Raw genomic sequence first — 27,857 nt, 5'->3', positions numbered from 1 at the left:
TTGTTGTTCAGTCGTTTAGTCATGTCCGACACTTCGTGACCCCATGGACCAGAGCACGCCAGGCACTCCTGTTTTCCACTGCCTCCCGCAGTTTGGTCAAACTCATGCTGGTAGCTTCAAGAACACTGTCCAACCATCTCGTCCTCTGTCGTCCCCTTCTCCTTGTGCCCTCAGGGTCTTTTCCAGGGAGTCTTCTCTTCTCATGAGGTGGCCAAAGTCTTGGAGCCATCAGCTTCAGGATCTGTCCTTCCAGTGAGCACTCAGGGCTGATTTCCTTCAGAATGGATCGGTTTGATCTTCTTGCAGTCCGTGGGACTCTCAAGAGTCTCCTCCAGCACCATAATTCAAAAGCATCCATTCTTCGGCGATCAACCTTCTTTATGGTCCAGCTCTCACTTCCGTACATCACTACTGGGAAAACCATAGCTTTAACTATACGGAACTTTGTTGGCAAGGTGATGTCTCTGCTTCTTATCACTAGAGAGCGGGTTTTCCTGAGCCTAGAAGGCATGGTAAAAGCAAAAAAACCACTCAGACCCGTGCTTTCCAGTCTTGAGACAAACGCATCCCCGTTAACTGCCCGGAAAAGTTGGGACATCCCATTTTTCCCTGCAAGGAAACGGCAACCATTCTTGGGCGCCTTGCTCTAGCAAGATTTCGGAGCGACATCTTGTCCTGAAAAAAGCGTGATTATTTCCAGGTCCATGATCTCGAACAGGTCACGTGACTCGCATGGCATTTCAGACCCGGAAGATGGCTTCCCAGATTTGGGCCACGTTGTGTTGGAGGGTATGGAAGTGTAGACAGTGCTACCCTCTAGATTGGTTGAAAGTAAGAAGGCACAGCAAGTAGGCACTAGCTAAGAGAGACTTGCGGGCGGCGCTGTGGGTAAAAGCCTCAGCGCCTAGGGCTTGCCGATCGAAAGGTTGGCGGTTCGAATCCCCGTGGCGGGGTGCGCTCCCGCTGCTCGATCCCAGCGCCTGCCAACCTAGCAGTTCGAAAGCACCCCCGGGTGCAAATAGATAAATAGGGACCGCTTACTAGCGGGAAGGTAAACGGCGTTTCCGTGTGCAGCTCTGGCTCGCCAGAGCAGCAATGTCACGCTGGCCACGTGACCCGGAAGTGTCTCCGGACAGCGCTGGCCCCCGGCCTCTTGAGATGGGCGCACAACCCCAGAGTCTGTCAAGACTGGCCCGTACGGGCAGGGGTACCTTTACCTTTACCTTTAAGAGAGACTTAATTTGGCTGTCCACACTATGGGCCAGACTCTACTGCCTCTTTGTCAGGTGGGGAAGATTGTGATAGTCACTGGTTCCTCTTCTGCAAAACGGTTATTCTGTGGTGCCCGCGACAGTTTTAAATTTCCAAACGTACCACAGCTCCCAGGCCTGAGAAAGGTTGGAGACTCCTGCAAACCTATTGAACACTCAGAAGCAGAAAACAATTACAGTGGTACCTCGGGTTAAGTACTTAATTCGTTCCGGAGGTCTGTACTTAACCTGAAACTGTTCTTAACCTGAAGCACCACTTTAGCTAATGGGGCCTCCTGCTGCCGCCAGAGCACGATTTGTTCTCATCCTGAAGCAAAGTTCTTAACCTGAAGTACTATTTCTGGTTTAGCGGAGTCTGTAACCTGAAGCGTATGTAACTTGAAGCGTATGTAACCCGAGGTTCCACTGTACAGCTTATTGAACTGCGTCCACACAGGGCGCAAATGAACTTCTCATAGCGCTGCATGCAAGGCGAAGTGCTAAGTGATTTCGGAGCCAGCCTTTTAAAAATAAAATAGACGCTGTTTTGCAGCCAGCAGATAAGGCGGCTGTTCTTCCTTAAGACACCTCTTTCCAAGCCTGCCTACACAACTCGGGTTTAGCCGTTGCAAGAGTGGAGGGGTTTTTGTTTTGCTTTTGGCTATGCTGATTCCGGTTTCCTGAGAAAGGCTGCAACCGGGGGAGAGACAGAAGACAAAAGTCCACCCAACCCACTCATCGCAAGGGGCCCTGCGGTGAACAGCGTGGGTGGTGTTGAGAGAAGACACTGATTTAAACGGAGGTAGGAAAACTGGAGTGTCTTTGGCACACCCTTTAGGACAATGAAAGATTTTCAGTCTCAGCAAAAAGTACCAGCATGATCGTGTTATTTTAGGATAAGATGGCCACAATAAACACAGCGCCAAAATAATAATGATGATGTATTAGCAGAATACATAAAATCTGCTGCCAGGGGATTGGCTGGGCACTGAGAAGTAATCGCCAGATACTGAAGAGTGGGTCACTGGAAGAAAGGGGTTTGGAGACCGACTTGGAAAAGGGATCAGGACGAGACACAAGCATCAGCAGTGGGTTCCACCAAAACAGTGGGGCCCTGGCTTCTGCTTGAGGACACCAGGTCCTGCATTGTGGAATCAACTGATCTACACTTTAGACTGAACTAAAGGTAAAGGGACCCCTGAACATTAGGTCCAGTCGCAGACGACTCTGGGGTTGCGGTGCTCATCTCACTTTACTGGCCGATGGAGCTGGCATACAGCTTCTGAGTCATGTGGCCAGCATGACTAAGCCACTTCTGGCGAACTAGAGCAGCGCACGGAAACGCCGTTTACCTTCCCACCGGAGCGGTACCTATTTATCTACTAGCACTGGCGTGCTTTCAAACTGCTAGGTTGGCAGGAGCAGGGACCGAGCAACAGGATCTCACCCCGTCGCAGGGATTCGAACCGCCAACCTTCTGACCAGCAAGCCCTAGGCTCTGTAGTTTAGACCACAGCACCACCTGCGTCCATAGACTGAACTAGTCTCCTATTTGAAAAGGTCCATCACATCTCTATTTCCTTTCGCCAAAAACCTTTCCCTGCCTGTACATTTCTCAAAGCTTTCACTTTGCATTTATCTCATCCCTCCCTCTCCAGCCCAATCTGTCCAATTCTTTACATTGGGTTGCCATCCTTTTTAGGCTTACAGGCCAATTTGGGGTTTCAGAGTCCGTCCCCCAAACCCTGCCCCATCGGCCACCCTCCCCCAAGAGACCATGCTGGGTAGATGCATGGGCTTCGATTTTCCGAGGGATCTCCGCAGAAGCTGAATCGGGGAGAACCGATGTGAGCCTCAAAAAGTGAATAGAGTTGAAAGAGGAAGTAGGAACGAGGGGCACACTCTTCCAACTTCCTCTTTCATCTCTACGTACTTTCAGGGGGAGAACAAAGGTAGCTGCTCTCATGACCAAGGGGGCAGTGAGCATATGTGCATGTGTGGGTGTTCAGAGCCTTCGTGGGTTCTAGGGGAAGCCTCAACAGCATCTGAAGGAGAAGCTGTGGTTTCTTATTGAAAGAAGCACACCCAGACTCACAAGGAGCGCTGGCCAATCTCTCTTTCATAAGAACATGGGTAGGCAAACTAAGGCCTGGGGGCCGGATTCGGCCCAATCGCCTTCTCAGTCTAGGAATCAGCATGTTTTTACATGAGTAGAATGTGTCCTTTTATTTAAAATGCATCTCTGGGTTATTTGTGGGGCTTGCCTGGTGTTTTTTACATGAGTAGAATGTGTCCTTTTATTTAAAATGCATCTCTGGGTTATTTGTGGGGCTTGCCTGGTGTTTTTTACATGAGTAGAATGTGTCCTTTTATTTAAAATGCATCTCTGGGTTATTTGTGGGGCATAGGAATTCATTCATTTCCCTCCCAAAATATAGTCTGGCCCCCCACAAGGTCTGAGGGACAGCGGACTGGCCCCCTGCTGAAAAAGTCTGCTGGCCCCTGCACAAGAACATGAGAAGACCCCTGCAGGATCCGGCCAATGGCCCATCTGTTCCAGCATCTTGTTCTCACAGCGACCAACCAGAAGACTGGGGGGAAAGTCGTAAGCACGATTCGAACGCGAGCCCTCTCCCCTCCTAGAGCCATAAGGAGGATTATCGCAACAGGGGAGAGCGTGGTTGACTTTTTATAGAGATGTTAACAAGGAATGGTCAACAGTGCCACCTGGTGGGGAGAGCCAAGCCATACACACAGATACAAGATGCTTAAATGGACAACAGAGCGTTTTTGGTTATCATACTTCACTTCCCGGAGTGTTCTCTCAAGCGGCCATTTAATTACAAAACACTAAAATCACCATTTAGAAAATATTTGACACAAGTTGTATTAGAGCCTTCAGAGGATATCTACTTGAAGTAGTATTTCAGCACCAAAAAAAAACAGGGCAGTTCAACTGATATGTATATACAGGATACATCAAAAATGCTTATTTATAATGAAATCTATACAAAAAAGAAAAATCACGTTAAAAAACCAGTTCCTATATACAGTTCTTTCTTTTCTTTTTCTTTAAAAAAGCAATGTCTTCATTACTAAGTTGTACAGACCGTTTCTTACTTTTTACTATGGTTGATTCAGTCGACGCAACACACACACCTTTAAAAAAATTGTATTATTCGTTGTGCAAACAAAAATGGTAAGGCTTGGAAAAGGATCATCTCGGAAACAACAGAAGGTCAGTAATTTTAAGGTGTGTTTTTTTCCTTTGTAAAGTCTCTTAACAGTCATAATTAAATTTCCTCTTTTTTAAAAAGAAAAAAAAGCACATAAGAACAAAAGAAATGTCTGAATGTCACAACCCACAACACAGTTCCTCTCTCGGATTATCAATGCCCTTTGTTCTGTTTTTGAGACGTATTTCTCCCACCCTGCAGCTTAAAGATCAAACCGTTTCTCTTTACAAAAAAGAAAAGAAAGTATTGAGGTTGCTGGGCCTGTTTAACAGGACCAAGGAGCGTGAAGCTGGAATTCTCTCTTCAGGTTTTCCTATTTTGAATAAATAAAAATAACTTTAAATGTGGGACGATTTCATCTATGCCCGGAAGAAATGTGATTTTCTTGGTGTCTGATCCAGTAAGAGGATCTCCTCGCAGCGTGTTTTCCCTGTGATCCTGAGTGTTCCTGGACAATACTGCTTTGTGTTTAGAAGCGGCTGATCTTCATAAGCTTATTTGAAAATAAAATGGCACATCAGTGCAGGGAAGCCACAACACACACCAGACAAAATTTCTTAAGTGCTTTCCCAGCACCAAAGGACCCAGGGCATGCTACGTTTTAAAAAAATAAAATAAAATTACAAACATCTTGCGATGGGAGTTTCATTCAACTACAAACGGAGAGCGCTGCTGCCTGTTTTCAACCAAGAACGTTTTTAGCAGCTGGTCCAGAATGTCGTAGCAAACAAAAACTTCGGTGACACACCTTTAAGAAATAAAAACCGCCACGTGTTTGTCTTCTTTGCTTGAAAAAAAATACATTCCCACTGTCGTACGGCTAAACCGGCGCGGCAACACCATCTACCTCCGAAATCGTTTCGCGACCACCGCTGTTCCCTGCCAGCGCCCCGATGCTTGGCGAGCCCCCCCCCAAATTGCCTCCGAAGGGCAAAGTGCTTCTGGAGAATACTACAAGGGAGTCATCGACACCAGCAGCTGAGTCTTTGCTTTGCCTTCCAGGGACCGTCATCCTTTTAAAGTGCACGCCGGCATCGCAGGCACGCTACGAGTGTTCGGAGCTCTGCATTGGGCTGGGCTCGGTCCCGTCCTCGTTGCCGCTGTCGAGGTCCTGTTCCATTGCGGTCTCCTCCTCGTCGAGGCGCTGGCTGGTGAAGTTGTTGAGCTCAAGGAGGCCGCTGGGCTCCACAACCACGTTGGAGGTGGAATGGCAGGCCACGGAAAACTGAGGGATCGTCTGGAAAAGGAGGAGGGAAACTGTGCATTAACAGCCATACGAGAAATATGTAAAATAACAACAACAACAACAACAACAATAATAATAATAATTTATTATTTATACTCCGCCCATCTGGGTGGGCTTCCTTCCTCCTCTTTTTGCGGTTCCTTAAATTCATCTTTTCTCTCCCCCCAGTTTACCTGGATCAAGATCTCCGCAGGAATCTCCTCCACTTTCTTTGGGGCGATGTTCTGGATGCGAATGAAGTGGTTGCCGGCAGCCGGGGTGCCCTGCTTCCTCTCTGGCAAGGGCAGCCTGACGGCAGGGGGGCTCGAGGCACAGTCCAGGCGCTTGGGCTGCTGGAGGACCGACGCTGCCATCCCGACCGTGGCCACTCTCAGCACGGAGGCGGGCACGGATTCCGCTTCGCCGGGCACCCCGCCGGTGGCGGGGGAGGCCTTGCTGTTTGGCGGGTCCGCCGCCACGCGGTCCACACTGGTGTCGATCTGGGCTTCCATCATGGACATTTTCAAAATGTCCGCCACCGCCGTCTTTGCGGACACCTGGGCAGGAAAGAGGTTCGGAAGGGGTGCTGCCAGCTTGGGCACCGCGCTGATGCTGGTCACCTTGGAGACGGTGGGCGGCTGGTGGCCTTCAAAGGTTATCTTTGTAACAGAGGATCCTTGGGTTATGATGGGCTGGTGCACCTGGAAATTAAAAGGGGGTTTATGCACGTTAAAGGCAGGCTGGCTGGACGCATGGCGCTACTTAAACCTAAATGACAGTAATAAACACCAGCAATGGGGGCATGATTTTGAAAGTCAAAGTGCTGTGAGACAGAATAATCCATAGCAACATAAGGGGGATAATACGTTAAGAGGCAGGAGAGGCTTTCAGACTGCGAGGTGCCTTGCTTAGGCATCTACAACCCGCAGTCTCGTATTCCTTTGGGATTTACACCCCCCAAAGCATTTCCCTGCTCAATTCCACCCCTGCCCCCACCTCAAAAGGCTCAGAGAGCCAGTTTTAAAAAGAGAGGAGTGACTTTTTGCCCCTAAGCGTCTATGGCAATCGATATATGTTTTTGTCTGCTGATTCATTTTTCCTTGGTTTCCCCTTCGTGGTTTTGCACCCTTCCCCAAGGAAAAGGAGGTTTGCTCTTCTCAAAGAAAGCAGTTTTTACTAAGCTGAGGGTGATGTAAAACGACAAAGGAAGACGTACAATGGAGGTCCTTAGAGTGCCGCCGGGCCTTCGTCTTTACGCTCCACAGAAATTAACAAAAAAAGGTATTACGGGGACAGAAATCAATAACTTTATACCTAAAAAGAAGAACAAAACAAAAGTGAAAATGAAATAAAATCAGGAAATCGGTCCATGCAATGGCAGTTGCAAAAGATCTGTATTTAGAAAGCGTCTGAAACTAATAGAAATCACTAGCCTGGCGGGGCTTCTCTTCCTAGCACAGAGAGGGGTTGCTCCTTCCTTGCACCCAGCTCTGACTTTCAAAAAATACACTCCTGGCACAGCTTAGGTTAAATGTGAGCTTAATCACAGCGCAACTATGAAGTTAAATGGGTGACCTTGGAGCCAGACACTCCCTCAGCCTAAGGGTCACAGCTCAGATCAGCTACCTGGCATGCCAAAGCTCCCAATTTAAATCCCTAGCAGCATTCCCAGGTAGGGCTCAGAGATACCTCTGAAACCACGAAGAGCCTCTGTCAAGTCATGTCTGTCAATGCTGAGCTAGGGAGATCCACGGTCTGACTGCATATAAGACAGCTTTCTATGTTCTTCCTATGCTACCTCACAGGGCTGTAGCAAGGATAAAATGGGGACAAGGATTACCAAGAAATCTACCTTGTGCTCCTTGGAGGAGAGAAATCATCATACATACAGAACGATTGCAACTTATGTGCATTTAACTTGCACAATTTCTACCACTGAAGCCGGGCTGGTTGAAACCGTGCAACTTAAATCCAAGCAAGGTGGAGCATTTAAAAGTTCCTTTGGGCTTCCCTGGCACAGAAAGAGATGTGAAGCTTTCCGCCTTGCTATTGAGGTGGAGGGAGGGCAAAACCCTCTTGGAGCATGGATTATGGGAGGCTCTCAATGTCCCGTAAAGCTGTCTGAGATGCGGCAAGATCTCAAATGAGCATCGCTGTGTTACTTTTATTGTTGTTAGCCGCTCTGAGCCCAGCTTTGGCTGGGGAGGGCGGGATATAATTATTATTGTTGTTGTTGTTGTTGTTATTACTACCAGAGTGGGCACACCGAATAGGCCTTGCCCCCCAAACATAGAATCATAGAGGTGCTCGCTTCGGCAGCACATATACTAAAATTGGAACGATACAGAGAAGATTAGCATGGCCCCTGCGCAAGGATGACACGCAAGTTCGTGAAGCGTTCCATATTTTTAATAAAAAAATTACTAGCAAAAAAAAAAAAAGAATCATAGAGCTGGAAGAGACCCTGAGGGTCATCTAGTCCAACCCCCTACAATGCAGGAATCTCATCTAAAGCATCCATGGCAGATGGTCATCTAACCTTTACTTAAACACCTCCAAGGAAAGAGAGTCCACAATCTCCCAAGAGAGACCATTCCACTGTCTAACAGTTCTGACTGTTAGAGCAGTTCTTTGTGCTGTTTAGTCCGACTCTCCTTTCTTGTAACATGAAGCCATTGGTTCGAGTCCTACCGTCCAGAGCAGGAGAAAACAAGCTGGTTCTCTCTTCCATGTGACAACCCTTTAGCTATTTGAAGATGGCGGATATCTGAAGCAAGGGGGAGATCTTAAAAGCTCCTAAACGGCCTCAGTCCAGTACACCTGAAGGAGCGTCTCCACCTCCATCATTCTGCCCGGACTCTGAGGTCCAGCGCCGAGGGCCTTCTGGTGGTTCCCTCGCTGCGAGAAGTGAGGTTACAGGGAACCAGGCAGAGGGCCTTCTCGGTAGTGGCACCCAGCCTGTGGAACGCCCTCCCAACCAGATGTCAAAGAGAAAAATAACTACCAAACTTTTAGAAGACATCTAAATGAAGCCCTGTTTAGGGAAGCTTTTAATGTTTAATAGGTTATTCTATTTTAGTGTTTTGTTGGAAGCCGCCCAGATGGGCTGGGGAAACCCAGCCAGATGGGCGGGGTATAAATAATTTATTAGTATTATTATTAATTATTATTATTACTACTACTACTACTACTATTATTATTACCCTGGGTTTGCATGGAACGAAAAGAGCGTTTAGCCTCTCTGCTTTGCTTGGAGGGCAAGACCTGCTTGAAAGGCCTGGGCTCTGACAGTGCTGGGCACACTCTCTGTCTCCCACCCGCCCCAACTTGCCAGACATGAGACGGCTCTAAGGGTCTGCGTTCAGGCGGTTTTGGGGTTTAATTGGAACCCTTGGACCCAACCCCCTGCGAATGATATGACTGTATTGTAATAAAAATTGTAAGAGCAGAGGGAAGGGTGCTTGGGAACGGGAGCACAAGCATGGAAAGCCTACAAAGGCCCTATATATTTGCCACTGATTCTCTGCCCCCTTAGCTCTGTCCTCGCCAAAGCCTCAACTTCTTCACAGGCAAATCATATGAGTGCTACCAATTGGCGTCCATCGACAGGAGGAAACGGTGGCTGCTCTGTTCAACATGGCATTACACAAAAGAAATTACCGTGAAAATCCCTGAAACGAGAAGTAATCGACTATAGATTAACAAAAATAAAAAAATAAACTAGAATTAAACAAAGACTTTATGAGATGCCGGGTACAAAACTCATTTCACTGAACTAATCAGTTTCCTCAAAAGGAAATAAAGAAACAAGCTGAATTTCTTATTACTACTTCTTGGTTCTCTTAAATAAGGTTCATGTTCAAAACTTCTTTGAGTTTCTGCCCTGCTTTTTGAGTTTGTTTGAAACTTTAAAACCTCAATTTCTTCTCACTACTGCTGGATTCTCTTAAATAGGGCTATGTTTAAAACTTGTCATTGAGGTTTTTATACCTTTTTTGTAAACTCGAGGAAGCATTTTCTGTTAGGATATTTCCGTTCCACCTTAAAAGAGAGCAGGCTTTGTGAGTCACAGAGTCTGCGTATTTCCTGTTCACAGGATGTTTCTGTTGTGTCTATGCTTTTGTTTCTCTCTGTGCCTGAGCAGACCGAAGCAGGCAGTCATGTTTTTTCTTTGTTCTGACCAACGCTGAATAAACTTCTAAATAATGCTCTTCTGCGTGCATCTTTCGCTGTGCATTATCTGCTGATAGAGCATGCATCTGCTCTGGAATGTCACAAGCTATTTTCTGGAGCTCGTGTCGCTAATTGCTGATACTGTGTTTCTACAGGAGGTCGATGGACTTCCGGAAACGGCTTGGGAGCCATGATGGACTTTGTCTCCCTGGCAGTATCCCAACATTTTCAGCCCTGCTCTTGAGCCCGTTTGATCTCACTTAAAATCTTATAGTTTCTTTATTTCCTTCTGAGGAAACAGATTAGTTCAGTGAAACAAGTTTTGTAGCTGGCATCTCATAAAGTCTTTGTTTAATTCTAGTCTATTTTTTATTTTTTTGTTATTCTATAGTCGATTACCGTATTTTTAGCTCTATAAGACTCACTTTTCCCCTCCTAAAAAGTAAGGGGAAATGTGTGTGTGTCTTATGGAGCGAATGCAGGCTGCGCAGCTATCCCAGAAGCCAGGAACAGCAAGAGGGATTGCTGCTTTCGCTGCGCAGCGATCCCTCTTGCTGTTCTGGCTTCTGAGATTCAGAATATTTTTTCTTCTTGTTTTCCTCCTCCAATAACCAGGTGCATCTTGTGGGCTGGTGCGACTTATAGAGCGAAAAATACGGTACTTCTCGTTCCAGGGATTTTCGTGGTTAATTTTTTTTGCTTTGTGTAATTTCTTGGTTACGTGACTGTCTTTTTTTCACTGTTCGACATGGCAGCTTCCATGGGGCCCTCAAGGCAAGTGGAATTCTCCCCCCCTCAACCCCTCACAGCACCCCCAGCGCCCTGAGTGCTTTACCTGGCTTGCCGGCTGCTTCTCAGGAGGGGTGGAAAGCTGCATCTGTCCCTGGGGCGGCTGGGGCTGGACGTAGATCTTTTGGGCGGTGGGCGCCTGCTGCAGTTTAGGCAGCTGCTGGGTGGTCTTGACGGCCAGGACCTGGACCACCGTCTGCTGGGGCTGGGCCACCAAGGTGGGCAGCTGCCTCTCACGGGCTATGGGGTGGTGGGGAGGAGGGGGCGGTGCTGCCGCCTGCGGGGCATCCAGCTTGGGCTGAGCCAGCTCCTGCGGCAGCGGGGCGAGCTTCTGGTGCCGGATGGAGAGCTGGGGCATCTGGGGCAGCTTGTGGGGCAGCTGTTCTGCCTGGAGGTGGATGGTCTGCTTCTGTTTGGCCTGGAAGCACTGCAGGGTCTTGACCTGAAGCTGCGTCTGCTCCAGCTGGGGCGGCTGGCTCAGCTTCTGCTGCTTCTGTGCCTGCACCAGCGCCGAGCGGTAGAAGAGGCCCGTCTGGGGGTCCAAGGTGTCCATCTCCTCCACCTCCCCTTCCTCTGTCCCCAGCTGCTCGCTGTGCTTGGTGAAGGCCGTGTGGCTGCTCAGGGCCTTGAGGAGAGGGAGCAAAAAGGCGTCAGCGTTCAATGCATTCTTACGGGATACCACTCCCCTTATGAACTAGCCTGGACCCTGCAATTATGATCTGAGGGTTAGAATTCCTGAACTATGACTGCAGTCATGGGATTGTTGTCTTTCACATGACGGTGTATGTTTTGACTTCACAGAGTGGGAAGTGACGGAGACAGGATGTTTGCGTTACTGTGTTCCGTGAAGTGGGACTATTGTCCTTTTTCTCTTTGCTGTCTGATGCTAGAGAGAGAGGGAGCCATGTTGCAGTGTTCCGTGTGTGTTTATGTGTAAATAAAGTAGATTAGCCAAAATGCTGAGTTGCTGAGGTCTGTTATGCAAGCTGCGAAGACTCTGCAGATCTCCAAGTGTGTCTGTTGGCATCGGTCACTGCGATGTTCGGGCAGAAAAAAGCTTTTGAAGCTCCCAAACAATCGACCAGTAGGGAGGGAACATGCCAGTCGGGCATGTGTCTCTGCCAGCGTCCTACTCAAGTGTAGGCTGAACTCCTGACACTGAGGTCCTTCTTCACGTGCCTCCTCCATGAGATGTCTGGAGGGTGGCAACACGAGAATGGATCTTTTCTGAGCTGGCTCCCTGTCTGTGGAATGCTCTCCCCAGGGATGTGTGCCTGGTGCCATCCTTACATACTGTACCCCTAGGTGCCAGGCAAAAACATTCCTTTTCTCCTAATGTTTTGGCTGATTGAAAAATCCGTGGTCTTTTAAATGTGTATGTAAGGGGTATTATTATTATTATTATAGTGGTAACTTCCTTCTCAAACTTAATCTGGTCCGGAAGTCCGTTCCAAAACCAAAGTGTTCCAAAACCAAGGCGCGCTTTCCCATAGAAAGTAATGCAAAAAGGATTAATCCATTCCAGACTTTTAAAAACAACCCCTAAAACAGCATTTTAACATGAATTTTACTATCTAATGAGACCATTGACCCATAAAATGAAAGCGATAAACAATGTACTGCCGTCGCACAATCAATCAATCAATCAGTAGCTGAACTGAGTTCCACACAGTCACAAAAACAAAACAAAAAGAGCCACAAAAAAGCAAAATAAATAGCAAAACCAGACAGGCCTCAGCGTAACACTCAAAACAGAAGTGTGGCACTCAAATTGGATGCATAACACTCAAAATGGAGCACATTCGGCTTCCAAAAAAAAAGTTTGCAAATCAGTACACTTATTTCCGGGTTTGCAGTGTTTGGATTCCAAGTTGTTTGAATACCAAGGCATTTGAGAACCAAGGTACTGTATTAGCTTCTCCGGGGAGGGAGTTTCCAAATCTCTAGCATCAACCCCTCAAGAGGGGAAACACAGCTAGATACCGGAGGCCCAATCACAGGAACCTCTCTGGATCGAAAAAAGGCTGCGCTGGAGAGACAGTTACTGACCTGCTGCATGATGTGGGTGATGGCGCCCGTGGAGGAGGCTGGGATAGATTTCACCACGACCGACGTTTGCGTTGCTGTCTGGGACTGGGCCACGTGCTGCAGCAGAGTCCGCTGGGGCTGGGAGGACTGCTGGTGAGGCTGGGACCGGTGGCTAACTGGAAGTGAGAAAGGGAAGGAAGGACAGGAAGGAAGGAAGGAAGGAAGGAAGGAAGGAAGGAAGGAAAAGATCAACGGTAGCCTCTCAGGGCGTGTCACAAAGCTGCCTGCTCCACTGGAATTCTCATGAAGCCATGGAAAAACTGGTGAGATTTAAAGTAAGTGTGTTCAGCAGCAGTGCTAGTCTTACATGCTGGGGTCAAAGGGACGTGGATCAGCCTTAGCCTCTAAGTGCTTTGAACTACAACTCCCCACAGCACTAGGGCTGGTGAAGTCTGATGTACAGCTACAGGAAGGTGGAGAATGTCACCTAAAGTGACAGTGTAGATCTGGGAGGGGCGGGTGGGGCAGGAAGGAACAGAGAGCACCGCTTCTAAGCGGCCACCACGTTCCAAAACTTGCTCAAGAATGCCAAAGAGTACTGCACGGAGTGGGGTTGTACACTGCAAGGATCCCAGCCTGCACCATTCTCCTACGTGCACAGACACACACACGGGATCTCCGTCAGCAGGTTTCCGGGGGAAAGAGCAGAGACTGTCCTTGATGCATTGTTGACCCCACCTGCGGAGCTTTAACTTCACCCACTATAAATGGAAAAGAGGGTTGTCGACAGCTACTAGCCATGATGGTTATTGCTCTGCCACCACGGCCGGGAGGCAGGGATGCTTCTGAATGCCGGTTGTTGGAAACCACAGAAGGGGAGAGGGGGCACTTGCGTTTGAATCCTGCTTGCGCGTTTCCCGTAACGAGCATCTGGTTGGCCACTGTAAGAGCAGAGTGTGGCACTACTTGGGTCATTGGCCTGATCCAGCAGGCTCTTCTTATGTTCTTATGGCCAATTGTTCTTGGCCATTTGTTCATTCCTACGGAGAAAAGCAAAGGGTGGGTGGAATGGGGCCAAATCCGCTCCCTGCCCTGGGATTCCAAGTCTCCTCCTGCTGAGTCTTTTGAGTCACAGTGGAGCTTGACAGAAAGGTTGCAAGCTGGTTTTCCACCGCTATCCCCAAAACAGGTGGAGTCTTTTGAAGGCTCAGGAAAACCAAGTCCCCGTCAGAATGTCTCGTTTCCCCGTACTTTGCAGTTCAAGTGAACGTACAAGGGGTCTTCCAAAAGCCTACGCACTAGTAAGGCTTAAGAACAAAACCACATTCTTAACACCCTGTGCAAATACACACAAGTGGATAACACAGTTAAAAAGAGCCTGGAAACTGGATCAGGTCAAAGGTCCAACTAGCTGAGAATCCTGTTCTCACAGTGGCCAACCAGACGCCTACCAGGAACCCTGTGGACTCATCCTGGTTAAAGGTGCCATGTTTTGGGTCTTTTCTATCATCTTCTGTATCACAGCAATGGCACAAGTGAAACTCGCTCTTGAGTAATTGCTTTAAATAACTCTGCCCTCGCAGAAAATTCTGTACACCAAGAAACTCAAAGGAATCCTGGTTAATCATTGTGAGTAGGCAAAGGCCCAGCAATGTTATGCTTTAAAAAACAACAACCACCAACGAGTAATTTGTTGGCACACTCCAGTGAGAGAGAAAAAAAGGCAGTCCTAAATCTTCAAAGGAAGTGTGGGAAATCAATAGGCTTATTAAAATCCAGCAACAGTTACCTAGGAATTTACCCAGGCTAAGATCCAGACCATCTCCACACCTCTTCCCCAGTTACGTAGTTTACATAGATGCCTTGTGAACAAGCCTCTATGTGGTCAGAAGCCTCCAGATGACTATTGGAAGCTGTCAATTCTCACAACTGCTACAGTCACCCACACAAAGCTTCCTTCCAGACCCTAGAGCAGCGGTTCTCAACCTGTGGGTCCCCAGATGTTGTTGGACTACAACTCCCATCATCCCTGAGCTGTGGCCTTGCTAGATAGGGGTGATGGGAGTTGTAGTTCAACAACATCTGGGGACCCACAGGTTAAGAACTGCTGCCTTAGAGCCATCAGTCACATGCTTGCCCACTCCTTGCCAGGCTTTTCTTCGCTTTTTGCAATGGTGCAGAGGAACAAGTAGTCACGGCAACGTTCTAGTTCTCTCTGCTACCACAGAAAGGCTAAAATGAAGTGTCCGTGGTTGACAGTAGCAGCTGTCAGAACCAACAGCCAATACAGTCAACTGGAGACTTCAAACTGCTAATCTATAAGCATTTGAGCAAAGCTTTCCAATGTAAAAAATACAGGTGAAACTTGAAAAATTAGAATATCGTGGAAAAGTTTATTGATTTCAGGAATTCAACTTAAAAGGTGAAACTAACATATGAGATCGACTCATGGCATGCAAAGCGAGATATGCTTCTACTTCTCAGAGATCCAATCTTGCTCTATTTGAAATCCTTGTTTTGCTGATTTCATTGAATATTCTAATTTTCTGAGATGGTTAATTTGGGGTTTTCATCAGCTGTACATCATGATCATCACAATGATAACAAAGAAAGACTTAGCATATCTCGCTTTGCATGTCATGAGTCTATCTCATATATGAGTTTCACCTTTTAAGTTGAATTACAGAAATCAAGAAACTTTCCCACGATATTCTAATTTTTCGAGTTTCACCAGTAGAACAAATCAAGGCTTGACATATCTCACTTTGCATGTCATGAGTCTATCTCATATATTAGTTTCACCTTTGAAATTGAATTAGTGAAAGAAAGGAACTTTTCCACGATATTCTAAGTGTTTGAGTTTCACCTGTAAAATAAAAAATTGGAAACCTAATGTACTGATCCAGACAAAATAACGGATCCCAATGCTGATGCACACCAGCTGTATAAGGTCACCCCAAGGGCCTCCAGAACAGTCTATAAATTTTGTTAATGTCTTTTAGAAATAAAACATCTAACCTATGTGGCTTTGGAGGTATTCTTCCGAATGTGAAGGAATACAGTGCTGTCTTCCTGAGTCTGCAGATAGACAAAGATGTTAGAGATACGAGAAGAGGCGATTTGCTCTGCTCATCTCCAAGCCAGTGCTTGCTCTAAAGCAAAACCAACTATTTATCGTGATCCGCCCAGGACAGGAGTCTTCCCCAGCCCTGTAGACGCTGGGGCTTGAACCTGGGACCTTCTGCATGCAAAGCGAGTGCTCCAACCAGCGTGTTGCAAAATGTTCCTCAAATGCAAACAGAGCGCCGGCTAGATCAGAACGAAGACTAACCTAACATCCAATGCCAGCTTCAGCACACGTTCTGCAGGAGTCAAGCCATGAAGTGGAGAGGAAGGGTAGGCTATATAGCCACCAAGGAAATTTTCGAGCGTTAGGGAGGCAGACATCAAGTGCTCTGCATTGCAGGGGGTTGGGCTCAAGGACGCTTTGGCTCCCACCCAACTCTACAGTTCTATGGTTCTGTTTGACAAGAACCTGTGGCAAGCTATTCCACAGGCTCCGTTATTTGGGCAGGGGTGTGTGTGAGAGGGAGAGTGGGCGAGAGGGGAGACATACAGCGGTTGAGAAAAGCAGCCACCTACAACCTTCCCAGATACACACCTTGGAGACTGCCTCATTCCCAAATACAATCCATAAAGCCAGGCAAAAAACAGGATCTGCTAGGCATGAAGGAGGGATGGGAAATGGAGAGGCCTTCACAGTACTTCCAAATCCTGGAGTTGTGAGTTGGTTGTCCCCCTTTTTCTTGGAGGGGATCAAGTGCGGGTAGTGAGAGAGGCACTCTGCATTTACTCAGAAGCTCCACTAATTCCTGAACATGGTTCAGCTGCAGGCTCCAAGATGGAGCCGTAGTACAAATTACACCCCAACTATTCTCTCTAGCCAATTCCCAGAGTTGGCACTTTCTTCTGCCCAAGATCTGTCAATGCTCAAAAGTAAGAATTTAACAGCAGCCCTGCTGATCAGATCACAAGGCCTAGGAAGACCTTCATTCTCTGCCCCAAAGTGGATAACCAGCCCACAAGCAGGGCATTAAAGCAACAGTCCTCTTTCCACTGTTTGTCCCCAGGTAAAAAGGTAAAGGTAAAGGGACCCCTGACCATTAGGTCCAGTCATGGCTGACTCTGGGGTTGCAGCGCTCATCCCACTTTATGGGCCGAGGGAGCCGGCGTACAGCTTCTGGGTCATGTGGCCAGCAGGACTAAGCCGCTTCTGGAGAACCAGAGCAGCGCACAGAAACGCCGTTTACCTTCCCGCTGCAGCGGTACCTATTTATCTACTTGCACTTTGACGTGCTTTCAAACTACTAGGTGGGCAGGAGCTGGGACTGAGCAACGGGAGCTCGGGGATTCGAACCGCCGGCCTTCTGATCGGCAAGTCCTAGGCTCCGTGGTTTAACCCACAGCGCCACCCGCGTTCTCAGGCAGGTTGCCTCTAAATATGGAAGTTCCATTTAGCTATCATGGCTACTAGCAATTGATGCAACTTCTCTTCTGCCAAGGATTTCTCTAATCCCCCTTCCAAACCAAGCGCCACAACCACAACCTGTGGCAGCAAGTTCCATGCTAATCATGTACTCTTCAGAGACAATCTACTCTAAGCACCCCCAAACTCGGCCCTCCTGGTGTGTTAGGACTACAACTCCCATGATCCCTAGCTAACAGGACCAGTGGTCAGGGATGATGGGAACTGTAGTCCCAAAACATCTGGAGGCCTGAGTTTTGGGGTGCCTGAGCAGGGCGCTCTCTGCCCTGCTCATTCATTCAGAGCTCTACTGCATCAAACCTGCTTCCCCAAGAGATTGTTTTTTTGCGGTAAGGAAAGTGATGGGAATGCAAAGGAAAGCAAGGGATAGCACATCTTCTAAATCAGGATGGATGCTCAATAAACTGGTCGTTGGGAGGTCCCAAAAGTGTGAAGTTTTCCGCATCCTGCTTGCAATATATATATATATATATATATATATATATATATATATACACACACACACACACACACACACACATATATATATATAGGTTCCACCAGGACCTTATCCCCCTCGCATGTCTCTTACGTGACTCACCAGTGGTGATGTATTCTGCAACCAGTTCTGACTCCACCACGGCGATAGAGGGGCTTTCTGGAGAATGTCGCTTCTCTTGGGTCATCTGGATGGGAACTGCCATTTGGCTCAGATCAATCGTTGGCTGCCTTGGCTTGGATTCCAATTTCTCCTTCACTGCTCCGGCAATAGGAGGAAAAAAGGAACAGAGAACACTGTTGTTGCTTTTTGTTTTGGTCTCAAGACTAAGCAGATGTTATTTTTATTTCAGACTATCACCATAATTAAGGGGAATAGAATTTTTAAAGAGTGGCAAAGAGCGATTTCAAGATATATTTGGCAGGGCAAAAAGCCAAGAATTCAATTTAAGTTGCTAACAGATATAAGAGAAAGGGGAGGCTTTGCCCTGCCGGACTTGAAATTGTATTATGAGGCATCATGCCTTTGCTGGTTGAAAGAGTGGATTAAACTAGAAAATAATGAATTGTTGGACTTAGAGGGGTTTGATAATATATTTGGATGGCATGCGTACCTATGGCACGAGAAAAAGGGAGTCCATAAAGGTTTTGAGAACCACATCTTCCGAGGTCCTTTAATCGAGGTATGGGATAGGTATAAAAACCTATTAGAACCTAGAATGCCACGCTGGCTATCACCTCTAGAAGTTATGAGCATAAAGAAAACCAATATGAGAAGTAAGTGGATAACATGTGGTCAACTGCTATTTAAAGAAGGAGGAAAATGGAAGATAAAACCTTATGAGCAGGTTAAAGAACATGTATATGATTGGTTGCATTATTTCCAAACAAATGAGATGTTTAGGAAAGATGGTAAAGAACGAGGTTTTGCGGACAAGGATTCTAAATTTCAGAGTGAAATTATAGATAATGATGGTAAAAATCTATCCAAAATGTATAAGCTGTTGTTAGAATGGAATTTAAAGGATGAAGAAGTTAAATCGGTAATGATTCGTTGGGCCAGAGTTGTGGGTTACAATATACAATTTGAGGATTGGGAAAAATTATGGAAGGAAGGCCTAAAATTTACTGCATGTATGACGTTGAAAGAGAATGTGATGAAAATGTTTTATAGATGGTATATGACACTGACAAAATTAGCAAAAATGTATAAGACATGCAATAAGTGTTGGAAATGTAAAGATAAAGAAGGTACTTTTTATCACATGTGGTGGGAATGTAAGAAAGTGAAAGACTTCTGGGAAAAGATATACAATGAACTGAAGAAGATTTTAAAATACACATTTATAAAGAAACCAGAAGTCTTTCTGTTAGGAATAGTAGGAAATGAGATAAAAAGAAAAGACGGTAAATTTTTTCTGTATGCAGTAACAGCAGCAAGAGTGTTACTGGCCCAGAAATGGAAACAACAAGAAATACCGACTGTGGAAGAATGGAGAATGAAACTGTTAGACTACGCAGAGTTAGATAAACTGACAGGGAAGATTAGATACTTAAGAGACCAAAAGTTCATCGAGGACTGGGGGAAATTTGTGGAATATCTGGAACATATAAGTGAGGGACAGATGACGCTAAAGGGATTTAAAGAAGCACTGTGAAAAAGTAAGAAGTATTGTCTAAAGGGAATAGGAAAAAAGAGATAAATAATGTCAATATAAATTTGAGGAATGCGTAATTAAAATTATAACTATGGATGATTTACGGAACAGCTGAGGGAAGTCCTAAAAAAAGAAATAAGTTGTGAAAAACGATGTGAAATTAATGTTTTGTTTTGTCTTTTGATGTTAATTAATAAAAATTTATATGCAAAAAAAAAAAAAAAGACTAAGCACATAAGCCCCCAATGATGCATGCCAAAAATTTTATTCATTTATTTATTGCATATCTTTGCCAGTTTGTAATTCAAGGAGATGTACAGGCAACTCCCCATTTTCATGCGCAACTGCACACATGTGCATCGCTGCAAAGTGGCATGAAAGGTGCAAAGCGGCTAAAAGAGCACAAAAAGGGCAAAAATTGTGCGAAAACAGCATCTGTTATTGTTTAGTTGTGTCCGACTCTTCGTGACCCCCTGGACCAGAGCACGCCAGGCACTCCTGTCTTCCACTGCCTCCCGCAGTTTGGTCAAACTCATGCTGGTAGCTTTGAGAACACTGTCCAACCATCTTGTCCTCTGTTGTCCCCTTCTCCTTGTGCCCTCCATCTTTCCCAACATCAGGGTCTTTTCCAGGGAGTCTTCTCTTCTCACGAGGTGGCCAAAGTATTGGAGCCTCAGCTTCAGGATCTCTCCTTCCAGTGAGCACTCAGGGCTGATTTCCTTCAGAATGGAGAGGTTTGATCTTCTTGCAGTCCATGGGACTCTCAAGATTCTCCTCCAGCACCAGAATTCAAAAGCATCAATTCTTTGGCGATCAGCCTTCTCTATGGTCCAGCTCTCACTTCCGTACATCACTACTGGGAAAACCATAGCTTTAACTATACAGACCTTTGTCGGCAAGGTGATGTCTCTGCTTTTTAAGAGCAGAGCTCTTAAACGTCATCTAGCCATCCCATAAGCCTTGGCAAAGGCAATCCCAGGAGCCTTTGCACCGACGCTTGAGGCCTGTGGAGAGTTGGAGCTCGAGCAAGGAGGTTTGGAGGGAGCGAATGTGTGGCTTTCAGGCTTTTTCAATGGTGTTCCAAACATACGCAATTTCACTTAAACATGCGGTGCCTCAGTACATAACCTCCGCGTAAATGGGGAGTTGCCTTGTACATAGTTCTTGCTCTCTTCATTTAATCCCCTGTGGGGTAGGTTAGGCTGAGAGGTAGCGACTGGGCCAAGGTCACTCAGTGAGCTGCACGGCCGAGTGGGGATTTGAACCCTGGTCAGACAATCTAACCACCACGCCACACCAGCTCTCTAGGGAAAGGGGGTGAGCAGCACACATAGACAGGACCAAGACCTTTTCTGCCACTGAAATAAAAACGCAAGTTAGTTGACGCAAGGGAACCACAGGTGCTCCGGGATCAAGAGCGCCCACCTGTTGTCTGCTGGAGCTCCAACAGCGCTTTAATTGTCGAAGTGGCCGACTGGGATTCACTGGAGACGTCCTGGTAGATTATGGTGGGGCTGGAGTCCACAGCAATCTCGTGTTCTGACCAATCCTGGCTTCGGGAGGCAATGACGTGAACCACAGGCTGGGAATCTGAGACACAAAGGAACATAAGATCGTAAGGAGAGCCTGCTGGATCAGGCCAACGGTCCAGCATCCGGTTTTCACAACGGCGAAACAGATGCCTGTGGAAAACCTGTGAACAGGATTCGAGCGTAAGTGCAATCTAAATAAAGGTAAAGGGACCCCTGACCATTAGGTCCAGTCGTGGCCAACTCTGGGGTTGCGACGCTCATCTCGCTTTATCGGCCGAGGGAGCTGGCGTACAGCTTCCGGGTCATGTGGCCAGCATGACTAAGCCGCTTCTGGCAAACCAGAGCAGCGCACGGAAACGCCGTTTACCTTCCCGCCAGAGCGGTACCTATTTATCTACTTGTACTTTGACGTGCTTTTGAACTGCTAGGGGGGCAGGAGCAGGGACTGGGCAACAGGAGCTCACCCCATCATGGGGATTCGAACCGCCAACCTTCTGATCGGCAAGTCCTAGGCTCTGTGATTTAACTCACAGCGCCACCCGCGTCCCTTTAAGTGCAGTCTATGCTCCTGCAGTTTCCAGCAACTTGTATTCCAGCCATCGATGGCCCTCTCCTCCATGAATCTGTCTAATTGTCTTTTAAAGCCATCCAAGGTGGTGGCCATCACTGTGTGTTCTATTATTTTATCTGCCCTAAATCTTCCAACGTTCAGCTTCATTGGATGAAAAAATTATCTCTATTGTCATTGTCCCATACAGAACAACGAAATTGAAAAAATCTACATCAGACATTCAAAAACCAACAAGTCTGCTATCCCAGCTATCCCAACCTGGTTAGCCCCCTAAAAACTCTGAAACCCCATTTTTAAATACAATATACTCCCATAGAGACTTCTTACACTGCATTTAAAACCAAAATCGCATTTGGATAGAAATTGTTTCTCAGGCGGCTAGTCCTGGTCTTTATAACCCTGTACCTTCTTCCAGAAGGCAGAAGCTGAAAGAGATCATTTCCGGGGTGCGTGCTATCCTGAGCTATCTCTGCAGCTTTCTTATGGCACCTGGCAGCATAGATTTGATCCAAGGTGGGAAGAGTGCACCTAATTATTCTCTCCGCGGTCTGGACACCACTTAGAGAAGGGGGGCATCTCTAATGAATTGCTTTTGACCTTTCCCCTAGCTAAGCCGCAGGCCCATTTTACAGCTGGGGAGTTTGTTGGGTGCCAACTCTTCAAAACGAATTTCATGTAACTTCAGGGATGTCAAAGCTGCTGTTCTCCCCACCTCCTCCAATTTGCACTTTGCTGTTTCCTGTTGGCCATCGATCTAGGAGCCCATGTTTTCTTACGAAAATGATCACAGACAAAGATGGAAATAGGAGGAAAGCAAGTACTGTTGCATCAGCAGGTGTGCAGGCTCTGTTGTGGGTGTGCATGGAGCCACATGTCCTTTTAAGGGCACTGTGCTTGCATGCTATGATTAAGGAAACGTGGTAACCGGGACTAAGGGGCTGGCCACCAATGGGAACTGTCCAAGCTGTAGAATTTTATGATTCTAACTCCATTGACAGATACGCACTAACAACAGGATCAAAGGACATCTTATGAGCATGCAGAACAGTTGGGGATGCAGAGCTCAGAAGCCAAGCTCATGAGGCCAGCCAAGGCCAATCTGCTCCCGAAGTCCCACAGAATCAATGAGTTGCAAAGGAACCACTAGCATCATCTAGTCCAACCCCCTGACATGCAGGAATCTTTTGCCCAACGTGGGGCCTGAACTTACGACCCAGAGATTAAGAGTCTCATGCTCTACTAACTGAGCTGTCCCCAGTTTCGTCTCAACTCGGAAGTCCCCCAAAACCATCACGCAACCTACGGGAAAATATAAAAACCAACCCAAGCCGCATTACGCTAGGAGATCTATGCAGGTTTAACCTTGGGAACCCTGTGAGGATTCTGTTGAAGAGGAGCTGCTGTCTGTGTACGCCTGGGGCTCCTCTTTCACCTCTGGCAGCAAAGCATTCCCCGCCTCCACCACCCGGGAAGCCTGCTGAAGGGTTTCGGTGACCAGTTGCCTTGTCTGCTCACTCACAACCGTTGCCTGGAAGGTCACTGGCTTTGGCTTGATAAGGACCTGAAAAGAAGGGGGGGACAGTTTACAGCGGGGGGGGACACTTGTTCACACCAAGGGCAATGTTATCTCCATGCAAAGTTCTTGGGGCCCACATTCCGGCACCGGGTGGGACAAGACCCAGACCCAGTTCTCCCCACAGAAACAGAGGCATATGTTTAATTCCACTAAAGATTCGGCTTTCGTTTTTTCAGACTTTTCTTTAAAAAGGCTTTTTTTGTGGGAGGGGGGAAGTGCTCTCCATCACCCTTTACCTCTCCCGATTGTGCCCTCAGCAATCAAAGTGGAAGAATATAAATACAGTCCATAAATAGCAACACCCTAAAGGTCCCTAAGGAAGTCAGATTAGCCTCAAACCAGAGCCAGGGCCTTTTTAGCACTGGCTCCGGCCTGGTGGAATGCTCTGTCTCATGAGACCAGGGCCCTGCGGGATCTGATTTCTTTCCGCAGGGCCTGTAAGACAGAGTTGTTCTGCCTGGCCTTTGGCTTGGAATCTACTTGATCCCCTTACCCTCTTTCCTTTCTCCTTCTGTGATGGTACTCCTATTTGGGGACTTCCCTGGTATTTTCCTGGCCCACGTAGGACTAGTCTGGATAGTTGGCCTTGGTGAAGATTCGACATTTTCATCCCCAAAAAGTTTTTGATTTGAGTTTCTACTGAAATGAGGCTGCATTTTAATGTTGTACTTTAATCTTGTTTTTAAGTTGTATTTTATTCAGCAGTTTTTATACCTGGTGTTAGCCGCCCTGAGCCCGGTCTTGGCTGGGGAGGGCAGGGTATAAATCAAAATGATGATGATGATGATGATGATGATGATGATGATGATGATGATGATGATTATTACACAGCTGAACTGGCCCCACAGTTAAGTCAAAGCCTCAAACTTCAAAATGCAATTGTGTCCTGGAAAACTGGAGGTTGCAAAATCCATGGACTACACAATATGATTTCAAACATACACAGCTGAAAGATGCTGGTTGATATCCTACAAGCAAGGTAGAGAGCTTGAAAGTTCTTTTTGCAGCAGGAAAACTGGGCAAAAACCAGCTGTTTAGCTCTCCACGTTACTGGGGAAGCAAGACTTTCTCCATACACTGGCTCCAGAAGCCCAGGGACGCTCCCACGAGATCTAGTGGCCACAGCCCAGACCCAGTGTGCAGAGAAGGCCTTGCTCGCCAAAGCAAGGCAGAGTTAAAAAGCTATTTTATGCTGGTGGTGAAACACGTTAGCCCTGCCCCCCCCCCCGCCCAAAGTTCTTAAGCATACCTGCGTTTTACCCTGCTGCCCATAAACAATTTTGGTCGGGATGATTTTGGTAGCTGGCTGGACGGCAGACCCGATCCCTTTTGGCTGCGTGACGATCATTTTGGTAATGGGCCTGGTGGCAGTGATGATGGCTGGCTTCGCTCCAGCTGGCACCGCTTGGATCGTTTTCTCTCCCTGAGGAAAAAACTTGCAGGTTTGCCTTGGTGAGACTAGGCCAGAAAATTAAAAATTCACACCCATTATATGACTTAACTCACTTGCTCTCCTCTCATACTCCACCTGCATGGGACCAAGCAATTTCCCCCTATGCAATGCAAAGGGTTAAAAGCCCTGTAACTGCATGCTTAAAGGTAAAGGGACCCCTGACCATTAGGTCCAGTCATGGCCGACTCTGGGGTTGCGGCGCTCATCTTGCTTTACTGGCCGAGGGAGCCGGCGTACAGCTTCCGGGTCATGTGGCCAGCATGACTTGTTGGTTTCTGCTCTCTTCACTGTGCAGCGAAGTGCTTGTTACGAGACAGGTGTTTACATTCCACAGTCTGTGCTGTGGAGTTTCTCACGGGAAAGGAGACTGGATGTGACGTACACTGGTTTCCTGTTTTTCACACTGTGTTCTCTCCGTGCTTTAGAGGAGAGAGGATGCTTTCTCTGCTCCGGCAGAGGCAAGATGTTTTTCTGTAATCTACCAGCTTTGAAGTGTAAATAAAGTAATATAGAGTATGTGGCACGTACTCCTCATCATTCCGCTGTGCTTGGGACACTGCAAAATCAACATGACTAAGCCACTTCTGGCGAACCAGAGCAGCGCACGGAAACGCCGTTTACCTTCCTGTTCCTGCCAGAGTGGTACCTATTTATCTACTTGCACTTTGACGTGCTTTTGAACGGCTAGGTTGGCAGGAGCAGGGACCGGGCAACGGGAGCTCACCCCGTCACGGGGATTCGAACCGCCGACCTTCTGATCGGCAAGTCCTAGGCTCTGTGGTTTAACCCACAGCGCCACCCACGTCCCTACTGCATGCTTAGTGGAGAGCAAACTATACACAAAACTTAAGGATGGACCATCTGAGTAATACATTTGGCACCAGCTTGGCTGCAGGAGTTGCCAGAAGGAGGGTCTACTCTTTAGCCTTTTCTTCTCCCAAAGGCCTCTTCCGCAAGGCAGCGGGTATTGATGATGATGATGAAATAGCGATAATCACACTCCCTCTCTCTTACCCCCGCATTTAGCAACGTCGTGACCACGTTTTTGCCCGGAAGCCCTTGGATGGTGGTTCCTTTCCCCGTCGTCTTCTGCACGACTATCACGTTTGGCTTGGACGTCACGGGGATGGTTGTGATTTTGGTCGTAGTTCCTTGGTTGCCCGAGTGGGAGGGGAAATAGAAAGGAGGTTCGGTTAGAAGCAGCAGTGCTTGCCCCATTACTGCTGCGGTTCCCCCGTGGCCATACAATTTAAAACGGCCTCATCCAAGCACCATTTAGGGGGCACCAAGTACAAGAAAATACCAATGACACTCCCTTCTCTCTATTCCAGGCAGGGGGACCCATAACCACTTCCCCACTCCATGCAATGGAGGGAGCTAAGCTGGCCAGCAGTCACTGGGGAGCTATAGATACAGGGGCTTCCAGAGCATGCACCAGAGGGCACAGGGACCCTGGGAAGGGGACAGTTTGCTAGGCCAGGGGCACAACCTCATATCAGGTCAGGTCCAACTGGAAAAACTGACCGGAAAAGCAGTTTTTTACCTGCCAGAGCAGATCTCAGTTAAAAACAGGAGACCGTGTCGTCTCATGTGGCTTTGCAGCTTATCATCGGTAAAACACCAGCAAAGTCACAGGGTGAGGGGTGCTGTGACGCATCATGGAGGGGGCTGGGGTGGGGATGGGGAATCATGCAAAGGTTTCTAGAGCATTGCAAGTTTTGGGTACCTTTTTGTTGGAAATAGGTCTTCATCAAGGAGTTACCTTTCAAAAAAAAAAGCGAAAATACAACAGCTTGGTCTACACGCAGTGGTATTTGTTCGGAACATTGCCAACTTCCAGGGGGAGGGGTATTTGAATTAAAATACAAACAGACTAAAAATATGCCACTGTTACAGATCAGCATTCATTTGTCTTTTCGACTACAAAGAAAAATGGAGTTTCCATGCGTGTGCCAGCGACTGCCGTTACTGCAAAGATTTATTGCTGATTCGCACAGGAAGCAGGGAAAGGCTTCCTCCATTTTTATTTTTTTAAAATGTATTTTGTTTTGCAACAAAAACAAGACAGCATATATCATCATAAATGTACGAGTAACATATAGTCAAGAGCATTGGTTAAGTCTCTGTCGTACTGTGATACATTTGCTCTTCTTTACTTATGACTGGAATTCTCCTTCTTTGTAAACAAAGACGACACTATAAACAATCGTATTTCAGAGTAGGTCACTTGCTGGCAGCGGTGGGCAGTTACATTCCTTTTGTGCTATGTATTTAATAAACGTGGCTTGCAGCTTTTCTTTGTCATTCTTAAACTGTTCCTTGTACTTCGCCTATTGCATCAGTTTCCCCCTCAATGCAATGTTCAAGTTTGCTGGTACTATTCAGAGAGCAAGTTGTCTCCTAAATCTTTCCACCTTCTAGCTATTGTCAAGCGTGCTGACGGTAAATTTTTTAATAAGTCCTTATTTGTAACATTGTGACTTCCCTCATCAAATCTGAGTAATAACCACCCCAGGATCTAGGATTTAGAGGTTTTAGGGGGGTTTGAATGTTTTATGTAGTTTTTCAATTTCATTGTTCTGCATGGGAAAATGACAATAAAGATATCGTATATCGTATCGTATATCATATATTTAAGTCTAGTTTCTGACCAGTGACAAGTCCCATTTCCTAACAGATACTTTCCCTGGAATTCCTCTATCTTTCCATCCTGGGACTATCTATCGATATCTATATAACTCTATCTTATGTGTTGGAGTGTGTGTGGTTTATTCACCTGTTTCTGTTTTGATTGCGTATTTTGCGTTTTTATATTGTAATTTTACCTTGTGAACTGCCCTGAGACCTGCGGGCATAGGGCAGCATATAAATATAATTCATCAATAATTATAATGATAATTCCTTCTTGCAGCCTACTGCTGGAGCCCACTGTTCAAACATACAGCAGCAACACACAGACAACCCAGCTGAAGCTCCATTGACCCATCTGCTCCCTGCTTTTTTTGAGAAACAGGCCTACCTACCGGAAACGATATTGCTGCTGATTATCTTGCCTCCCAGCGTAGCAAGCGATTTGGGGACGACCGTGATGATGCTGCCGCTGGTGGTTTTGACGTAAGTGGCGGCGCCCGGCGTGCCGGTCATGCGTGTCCCAATGGACGGGCTGACCGTCGGACGAGTGTAGGTCGCCTGAGTCCCTGGTTCAAAGGGGGGGGGGGAGGGAAGACAGCAGAGGCATCAGCGGAAGGAACCGAAGCTGTGAGCTGAGAATCAGAGCTCAGCCATTGTATGAGCCACTGTTCAGAAAGTGGTGCCTGAGTTTCGATTCTTCTCCTCCCACCGT

General features: G+C 47.0%; 1 protein-coding gene across 9 annotated transcripts in view; it reads right to left on the bottom strand.

Annotated features, from left to right (window-relative positions):
• Positions 1-3,923: 3,923 nt before the first annotated feature.
• EMSY (EMSY transcriptional repressor, BRCA2 interacting) overlaps positions 3,924-27,857 on the bottom strand; it is a 47,837-nt gene continuing 23,903 nt past the window's right edge. For 3 of the 9 annotated variants that reach the window (XM_079973328.1, XM_079973330.1, XM_079973329.1), the window contains 13 exons: positions 27,538-27,711; positions 26,241-26,276; positions 25,529-25,665; positions 24,311-24,484; positions 22,848-23,046; positions 20,808-20,972; positions 17,828-17,983; positions 15,720-15,779; positions 13,591-13,741; positions 12,723-12,873; positions 10,720-11,298; positions 5,906-6,412; positions 3,924-5,723 (listed from right to left, as the gene is read on the bottom strand). In XM_079973328.1, coding sequence (XP_079829454.1) covers positions 5,532-5,723; positions 5,906-6,412; positions 10,720-11,298; positions 12,723-12,873; positions 13,591-13,741; positions 15,720-15,779; positions 17,828-17,983; positions 20,808-20,972; positions 22,848-23,046; positions 24,311-24,484; positions 25,529-25,665; positions 26,241-26,276; positions 27,538-27,711 — 2,681 coding nt within the window. In that variant the 3' untranslated portion in view covers positions 3,924-5,531. Of the gene's footprint in view, positions 5,724-5,905; positions 6,413-6,927; positions 7,026-10,719; positions 11,299-12,722; positions 12,878-13,590; positions 13,742-15,719; positions 15,780-17,827; positions 17,984-20,807; positions 20,973-22,847; positions 23,047-24,310; positions 24,485-25,528; positions 25,666-26,240; positions 26,277-27,537; positions 27,712-27,857 lie in introns of those variants that run through there. The other 6 variants (XM_079973332.1, XM_079973334.1, XM_079973333.1 and 3 more) reach the window with 4 other exon arrangements.

This window comes from Podarcis cretensis (assembly GCF_951804945.1).
Source record: "Podarcis cretensis genome assembly, chromosome: 4".
Lineage (NCBI taxonomy): Eukaryota > Metazoa > Chordata > Lepidosauria > Squamata > Lacertidae > Podarcis > Podarcis cretensis.
This window is presented reverse-complemented; position numbering and strand designations above follow the sequence as displayed.